At 50.9% G+C, this 9,337-nt stretch overlaps 1 protein-coding gene across 1 annotated transcript in view; it reads left to right on the top strand.

Annotated features, from left to right (window-relative positions):
• The first annotated feature begins 1,308 nt into the window (after positions 1-1,308).
• Positions 1,309-9,337, top strand: part of LOC118938768 (fibroblast growth factor 16-like) — a 9,504-nt gene continuing 1,475 nt past the window's right edge. Inside the window, exon 1 of the mRNA XM_036943651.1 lies at positions 1,309-2,222. Coding sequence (XP_036799546.1) covers positions 1,949-2,222 — 274 coding nt within the window. The 5' untranslated portion in view covers positions 1,309-1,948. The remainder of the gene's footprint in view (positions 2,223-9,337) is intronic.

Here is a 9,337-nt window from a genome sequence, read left to right as displayed (position 1 = left end):
CTGACGGACTGACGGACAGAGTGACTGACTGACTGACTGATAGAGTGACTGACTGACAGAGTGATTGACTGACTGACTGGCTGACTGACTGGCTGACAGTGTGACTGACTGACTTACTGACAGAGTGACTGACTGACTGACTGACTGCCTGACAGAGTGACTGACTGACTGACTGGCTGACAGAGTGACTGACTGACAGACAGAGTGACTGACTGGCTGACAGAGTGACTGACTGACTGACAGAGTGACTGACTGACTGACAGAGTGACAGACAGAGTGACTGACTGGCTGACAGAGTGACTGACTGTCTGACTGACTGACTGACTGACTGACTGACTGACTGACGGACAGAGTGACTGACTGACTGACTGACTGACTGATAGAGTGACTGACTGACTGACTGATAGAGTGACTGACTGACTGATAGTGACTAACTGACTGACTGACTAACAGAGTGACTGTCTGACTGACTGTCCGACTGACAGTGACTAACTGACTGACGGACTGACGGACAGAGTGACTGACTGACTGACTGACAGAGTGACTGACAGAGTGACTGACTGACTGACAGTGACAAACTGACTGACTGACTGACTGACAGTGATTGACTGACTGACTGACAGAGTGACTGACTGACTGACTGGCAGAGTTACTGAATGACTGACTGACTGAGTGACTGACTGACTGACTGAGTGACTGACAGAGTGACTGACTGACTGACTGACAGTGACTGACTGACTGACAGTGACTAACTGACTGACTGACTGACTGACAGTGATTGACTGACTGACTGACAGAGTGACTGACTGACTGACTGGCAGAGTGACTGACTGACTGACTGACTGAGAGACTGACAGAGTGACTGACTGACTGACTGACAGAGCGACTGACTGACAGAGTGACTGACTGACTGACTGACAGACAGTGACTAACTGACTGACAGAGTGACTGACAGAGTGACTGACTGACAGTGACTAACTGACTAACTGACTGACTGACTGACTGACAGAGTGACTGACTGACTGACTGACTGACTGACAGAGTGACTGATTGACTGACGGACTGACTGACTGACTCACTGACTGACGGTGAGAGTGACTGACTGACTGACTGACACCGCTATAAAATGGGACCGAGTTGAACGGAGCTTTTCTGCTTGAAATCCGCGCAAGACATGAGGAAACCTCTCTTTGACTTTCCTCAGAGGGAAAATAACAGAGTCCCCGGTGCCGTTTGAGATAGAAGTGATATAGTGATACGACGTCAAGCGGTTAAGAGGTATTTTACGAGTTCTATATGGATGGATTCTGAATGTGGTAGTATGATGCACTGAAACATGTAGTTTATTAGCTCTGTGTCAACTTCCATCCGTGTTTTAATGATGATTGCGGCTTTCATTCCGGAATCTGTTCCTTATTTAAATGCACCACAAACTATCACCAGTTTCCTGCTCTTGGTTCCGTGGTGGTTTTATCAGCAGAAAGACACAGAGAGCCGAGCAGGGAGGTTGTCCTGTTACAGATCAGAAGACCAGTGATCCTACAGCGGCATCAGGACGAGGCCAGAGCGAAAAACACAAAGGCTGCAGCAGCATCATACAATAATCAAAGTTGGAATGAAACTATATATTTTTTCAGTAAACTCATGATGCGGCACGCAAAGCGGGGATGCCAGCCAGGCGTGGCTTGCATTTGAAAAGCCATTATGTATATAACCAGCCTGTCCGTCTGATAAACACACTAATCTAAGTGATGAGTAGTAAAAGACACGTCATTAAATAAAGGAACCGATTTACCGAAGTTGAGGAGGAGGTGAAATACGCATTACGCCGGGTTGCATACCTTCGTGGCTTTTTGCGCACGAGATTTGACTTCCTATGTTGAACGATAAACTTCCTTGATTCAACGGACATTTTAATTGCATTAACAGATCCCTTCAGTTGTGCGCCATGTCGGAGGTTGGGGGCTTTCTAGGGACACTCGACTTGGATTTACAGAGTTTCCCCGCACTAGGAAGTATGCCCTTGGCAGAGGCGCCAGCGGGGTTACTGGATGAGAGGCTGGGACAGATCGAGGGGAGGTTACAGCGAGGCTCGCTGACGGAATTCGAGCACCTTAAAGGGATTCTGCGGCGGAGGCAGCTGTACTGTCGAACCGGATTCCAGCTCGAGATATTCCCCAACGGGACCGTGTACGGGACAAGACAGGACCACAGCAGATTCGGTAAGCTTCCACCAGTTGCATGTGAACTTGGTGTGGTTTTGTGCGCAAAGACCAAGAGCAACAACTTTTGCAACAACTTTTAAATTTGACACCTGGTTATTTATTTGCCGGGTTTCCTTTCACAAGGAGTTGAGATGCCTTTGATGATAGAGCAGCATCTTTTTCTGTCTTTCCGGTAACAGAAGATGTGTTATATATTGAACCGTAACAGAAGATGTGCTATATCTTGAACCGTAACAGAAGATGTGCTATATCTTGAACCGTAACAGAAGATGTGTTATATTGAACCGTAACAGAAGATGTGTTATATTGAACCATAACAGAAGATGTGTTATATTGAACCGTAACAGAAGATGTGTTATATATTGAACCGTAACAGAAGATGTGTTATATATTGAACCGTAACAGAAGATGTGTTATATTGAACCATAACAGAAGATGTGTTATATATTGAACGGTAACAGAAGATGTGTTATATATTGAACCGTAACAGAAGATGTGTTATATATTGAACCGTAAAAGAAGATGTGTTATATATTGAACCGTAACAGAAGATGTGTTATATATTGAACCGGTAACAGAAGATGTGTTATATATTGAACCGTAACAGAAGATGTGTTATATATTGAACCGTAACAGAAGGATTTTACTGCAGGCCATTTGATTCCTATTATGGCCCACTTCTCAGAATGTGATTAGTCATATTGCTGAAGGATTTCTGGTGTGTGTGCGTGTACGTGTGCGCGTGCGTGCGTGTGTGCGCGTGCGCGCACGTGTGCGTGTGTGTGTGTGTGTGTCCGTGTGCGTGTGTGCATGTGCGTGTGTGTGCTTGCGTGTGCGTGTGTGTGTGTGTGCATGTGTGTGTCTGTGTGTGTGTGTTATCCAGTCAGCAGGACAGCCACATGCCTTCCTTCCCCCGTCCAACCCACCCTCAGCGGGGCGCGGGAGCACCGGGCAGCCAGGTGGCTCCCCTCAGAGAGAGAGCTGGACAGGCAGTGGTCCGTGTCTGGTTCTCTGTTTAACTGGTTCAAAGGGACCATACCGGCTCTCTCTCTCCTAATTCTACTATTAATACGAGTCATTGGAGGTGTGGTTCCAATCACTATCACAGACACATGAGGTCACAGAGAAAACATGCACATTCCCTGCATCTCTTGTCCATGCAGTCATTCTGCAGCTTCTCTGTTAGGCTCACTGCCTGCCTGCCACGGAGAGAAAGAGAGAGTTGGGGAAAGATTGATGGAGAGAGAGTGAGATGGGGAGAGAGTGAGATGGGGAGAGAGTGATGGAGAGAGAGTGAGATGGGGAGAGAGTGATGGGGAGAGAGTGAGATGGGGAGAGAGTGATGGAGAGAGAGTGAGGTCATTCTGCAGGTGCAGCTTCTCTGTTAGGCTCACTGCCTGCCTGCCACGGAGAGAAAGAGAGAGTTGGGGAAAGATTGATGGAGAAAGAGTGAGATGGGGAGAGAGTGATGAGATGGAAAGAGTGATGGAGAGAGAGTGATGAGAGAGACAGAGATATGAGGAGAGAGGGAGAGAGACAGATGGGGAGAGAGTGATGGGGGAGAGAGACATAGGGAGAGAGAAAGAGAGTTGAATTGAATTTGAATTTAATTTAATTGAGAGAGAGATGGGGAGAGAGGGAGAGAGAGAGAGTGATGGGAGAGAGAGAAATGGGGAGAGAGAGAGAGAGGAAGATGGGGAGAGAGAGAGAGGAAGATGGGGAGAGGGAGAGAGAGAGATGGGGGAGAGAGAGAGGAAGATGGGGAGAGGGGGGAGAGAGAGAGAGAGAGAGAGAGATGGGGAGGGAGAGAGAGAGGAAGAGGAAGATGGGGAGAGGGAGAGAGAGAGAGATGGGGAGAGGGAGAGAGGGAGGAAGATGGGGAGAATGAGAGAGAGAGAGAGGAAGAGGGAGAGATGGGGAGAGGAAGATGGGGAAAGGGAGAGAGAGAGAGATGGGGAAAGAGAGAGAAGGGGAGAGAGAGAGAGAGATGGGGAAAGAGAGAGAAGGGGAGAGAGAGAGATTGATGGGGAAGGGGAGAGATGTGGAGAGAGAGATGGAGAGTTAGAGAGAGAGAGAGAGATGGGGAGAGAGACAGAAAGAGAAAACGAGAGCGAGGGGGCGAGAGAGAGAGAGGGGGAGAGAGAGAGAAAGAGAGGGGGAGGGGGAGGGGGAGAGAGATGGGGAGAGAGAGAGATTGATGGGGAAAGAGAGAGAGAGAGATGGGAGGTTAGAGAGAGAGTGTGTGATGGGTAAGAGATAGACAGAGAGAGAGAAAGAGAGAAACAGAGAGAGAGAGAGCGAGGGGAAGAGAGATGGGGAAAGAGAGAGACAGAGAGAGAGCTAGGGGAGAGAGAAAGAGAGAGCGAGGGGCGAGAGAGAGAGATGGGAAGAGAGAGAGTGGTGGGGACAGAGACAGAGAAATATAGAGAGAGCGAGTGGGAGAGAGACAGAGAGAGATGGGGGGGAGAGAGAGCATACCACACAGCATGCAATCAAATCAGCAAGATGTGTGACCTGTTGCCACAAGAAAAGGGCAACCAGTGAAGAACAAACACATTGTAAATACAACCCATATTTATGCTTATTTATTCTCCATTTTGTACATCATTACAACACTTTATATATACATAATATGACATTTGAAATGTCTTTATATTTTTGAAACTTCTGTGAGTGTAATGTTTACTGTTCAGTTTTATTGTTTATTTCACTTTTGTATATTATCTACCTCTGCTTTGGCAATGATAACACATGTTTCCCAGGCCAATAAAGCCCCTTGAATTGATTTGAATTGAGAGAAAAAGAGAGATGGGGAGAGAGAGAGAGAGATGGGGACAGAGAGAGATGAGGAGAGAGAGAGATGGGGAAAGAGACAGACAGAGAGAGATGAGGAGAGAGAGAGAGAGAGAGATGGGGACAGAGAGAGATGAGGAGAGAGAGAGATGGGGAAAGAGACAGACAGAGAGAGAGATGAGGAGAGAGAGAGATATGGGGACAGAGACAGACAGAGAGAGATGAGGAGAGAGAGAGATGGGGAAAGAGACAGACAGAGAGAGCCGGTGGTGTACAGGTCTGAACAAGGGTGAGGAGGGCTAAACAGGACTGAGGAGGGCTGAACAGGGCTGAGGAGGGCAGAACAGGGCGGGGGAGTGCTGAACAGGGCTGAGGAGGGTTGAGGAGGGCAGAACAGGGCTGAGGAGGGTTGAGGAGGGCAGAACAGGGCTGAGGAGGGCAGAACAGGGCTGAGGAGGGCAGAACAGGGCTGAGAAGGGCAGAACAGGGCTGGGGAGGGCAGAACAGGGCTGAGGAGGGCAGAACAGGGCTGGGGAGGGCAGAACAGGGCTGAGGAGGGAAGAACAGGGCTGAGGAGGGCAGAACAGGGCTGAGGAGGGAAGAACAGGGCTGAGGAGGGAAGAACAGGGCTGAGGAGGGCTGAACAGGGCTGAGGAGGGCTGAGGAGGGCAGAACAGGGCTAAACAGGGCTGAACAGGGCTGAGGAGGGCAGAACAGGGCTGAGAAGGGCTGAGAAGGGCAGAACAGGGCTGGGGAGGGCAGAACAGGGCTGAGGAGGGCAGAACAGGGCTGGGGAGGGCAGAACAGGGCTGAGGAGGGAAGAACAGGGCTGAGGAGGGCAGAACAGGGCTGAGGAGGGAAGAACAGGGCTGAGGAGGGAAGAACAGGGCTGAGGAGGGCTGAACAGGGCTGAGGAGGGCTGAGGAGGGCAGAACAGGGCTAAACAGGGCTGGGGAGTGCTGAACAGGGCTGAGGAGGGCTGAACAGGGCTGAGGAGGGCTGAACAGGGCTGAGGAGGGCTGAACAGGGTTGAGGAGGGCAGAGGAGGGCAGAACAGGGCTGAGGAGTGCTGAACAGGGATAAACAGGGCTGGGGAGTGCAGAACAGGGCTGAGGAGGGCTGAACAGGGCTGAGGAGGGCAGAACAGGGCTAAACAGGGCTGGGGAGTGCTGAACAGGGCTGAGGAGGGCTGAACAGGGCAGAAGAGGGAAGAACAGGGCTGAGGAGGGCAGAACAGGGCTGAGGAGGGCTGAACAGGGATAAACAGGGCTGAGGAGGGCTGAACAGGGATAAACAGGGCTGAGGAGGGCTGAACAGGGCTGAGGAGGGAAGAACAGGGCTGAGGAGGGAAGAACAGGGCTGAGGAGGGCTGAACAGGGCTGAGGAGGGAAGAACAGGGCTGAGGAGGGAAGAACAGGGCTGAGGAGGGCAGAGGATGGCAGAACAGGGCTGAGGAGTGCTGAACAGGGCTGAGGAGGGCTGAACAGGGTTGAGGAGGGCAGAACAGGGCTGAGGAGGGCTGTACAGGGCTGAGGAGGGCTGAACAGGGATAAACAGGGCTGAGGAGGGCTGAACAGGGATAAACAGGGCTGAGGAGGGCTGAACAGGGCTGAGGAGGGCTGAACAGGGATAAACAGGGCTGAGGAGGGCTGAACAGGGCTGAGGAGGGCAGAGGAGAACAGAACAGGGCTGAGGAGGGCTGAACAGGGCTGAGGAGGGCTGAACAGGGCTGAGGAGGGAAGAACAGGGCTGAGGAGGGAAGAACAGGGCTGAGGAGGGCTGAACAGGGCTGAGGAGGGAAGAACAGGGCTGAGGAGGGAAGAACAGGGCTGAGGAGGGCAGAACAGGGCTGAGGAGGGCTGAGGAGGGCTGAACAGGGCTGAGGAGGGAAGAACAGGGCTGAGGAGGGCAGAACAGGGCTGAGGAGGGCTGAGGAGGGCTGAACAGGGCTGGGGAGGGATAAACATGGCTGAGGAGGGCTGAACAGGGATAAACAGGGCTGAGGAGGTCTAGAGAGGGTTGGGTGGTCTGCCCCAACCCGGATGGTGTTTGTTTCTGGCTTCACTTTGGGTTAGAGCAGGTGTCAGTGCTGGGAGGCTGGGAGAGAGAAGAGAGACGGAGGAGATGGGTTTGATTAAAATGAATAATGTCACCAGGGTCAGAGAGTTCTGCTCTTTCATTCCCTGGCAGCATCATCGTAGCGGATCAGAGAGAGAGATGCTCTTTCATTCCCTGGCAGCATCATCGTAGCGGATCAGAGAGAGAGATGCTCTTTCATTCCCTGGCAGCATCATCGTAGAGGCTCAGAGAGAGAGATGCTCTTTCATTCCCTGGCAGCATCATCGTAGGGGATCAGAGAGAGAGATGCTCTTTCATTCCCTGGCAGCATCACCGTAGCGGATTAGGGAGCAGGACGAGGCTGTTTGCATCACAAATGGCATCCTATTGCCCTGGTCAAAAGTAGTGCACTACATTACATTACATAGTGCACTACACTACATGCCCAGGTGTTGTTGTGTCCTGGCCAGGGGAGGACCGGACGTTAAACACTAATAACATCTGTATTGTGTTATAGTTCTGCATCAGCTGTGGTAGTGTTTATCCATAGTTTATATAAACTATTAGAAAACATCCCTGTTCAGGCTTCAGGTAGAGACCAAATACTGTGGGAAAACATTCAATGTGTTCTGTCTATGGGCTCTGGTCAAAAGTAGCACACTATAAAGGGAATTATAGGGTGCCATTTGTGACGCACACCATGAAGAGAAACATCTAGAACTAGTGGGGAGCTTCTGTTTCTCTCTGCACCCCATAACGACTGAGATCAGCTGTCCACAACTCAGTCCCTATCATTGGCTACATCTCAAATGGCACCATATTCCCTACTTTATACCAGAGCCCTATGGAACCCCATTCCCTATATAGTACACTACTTTAGACCAGAGCCCTATTTGGGGCTCAAGTCTTCAAAGTTCTCGTATGAATATTTGCTACTACCACCAAGAACTGCACCCGTGGCGGCTCCACCCGGGCCAGCGCCCCATGCTTCCATGGCGACCCTCCTTCTCGTCACGGCGTAGCTTGGCAACGGCCCACGCAGCCATCAGGAGGGTAACAGTAGCCCTGTCCCTAGATCAGTATCATGCCAACATAATGTACATAGTTGTTTAGTGTCTTTTTCCCATGCGACAGTTCCCAGGCCTGTCTTCTAGATAATGGATGGGTTATATTTCTCTTGAGGGGACTATGCTAGTCACCCAGGCTAGGACAGACTGTGTGTTATCTAGCTCTCAACACTGTTGCTCTCCAGAAGTTGGACCGGTGATCACCGAGTTGTTGCTCTCCAGAAGTTGGACGGGTGATCACAGAGTTGTTGCTCTCCAGAAGTTGGACGGGTGATCACCGAGTTGTTGCTCTCCAGAAGTTGGATGGGTGATCACCGAGTTGTTGCTCTCCAGAAGTTGGACGGGTGATCACCGAGCTGTTGCTCTCCAGAAGTTGGATGGGTGATCACCGAGTTGTTGCTCTCCAGAAGTTGGACGGGTGATCACAGAGTTGTTGCTCTCCAGAAGTTGGACGGGTGATCACCGAGTTGTTGCTCTCCAGAAGTTGGGACGGGTGATCACCGAGTTGTTGCTCTCCAGAAGTTGGACGGGTGATCACCGAGTTGTTGCTCTCCAGAAGTTGGACGGGTGATCACAGAGTTGTTGCTCTCCAGAAGTTGGATGGGTGATCACCGAGTTGTTGCTCTCCAGAAGTTGGACGGGTGATCACAGAGTTGTTGCTCTCCAGAAGTTGGACGGGTGATCACCGAGTTGTTGCTCTCCAGAAGTTGGACGGGTGATCACCGAGTTGTTGCTCTCCAGAAGTTGGACGGGTGATCACAGAGTTGTTGCTCTCCAGAAGTTGGACGGGTGATCACCGAGTTGTTGCTCTCCAGAAGTTGGACGGGTGATCACCGAGCTGTTGCTTTCCAGAAGTTGGACGGGTGATCACCGAGTTGTTGCTCTCCAGAAGTTGGACGGGTGATCACAGAGTTGTTGCTCTCCAGAAGTTGGACGGGTGATCACAGAGTTGTTGCTCTCCAGAAGTTGGACGGGTGATCACAGAGTTGTTGCTCTCCAGAAGTTGGACGGGTGATCACCGAGTTGCACCTTAACGTCCATGCTTCGCAAAAGTTCTGCAATGTTTTGTCGTCTGTTCAGTGTTTTCTTACAGGTTTACACCTGAAAGCGAGCCACGGCTCAGAGAGCACTGAGAGTGTTCAGGAGCTCCCCTCTAGGGTTCTGAAAGCTCTGGATATTAAGTTCCTCAGTGCC

Source organism: Oncorhynchus mykiss, chromosome 14, assembly GCF_013265735.2.
Source record: "Oncorhynchus mykiss isolate Arlee chromosome 14, USDA_OmykA_1.1, whole genome shotgun sequence".
Lineage (NCBI taxonomy): Eukaryota > Metazoa > Chordata > Actinopteri > Salmoniformes > Salmonidae > Oncorhynchus > Oncorhynchus mykiss.
This window is presented reverse-complemented; position numbering and strand designations above follow the sequence as displayed.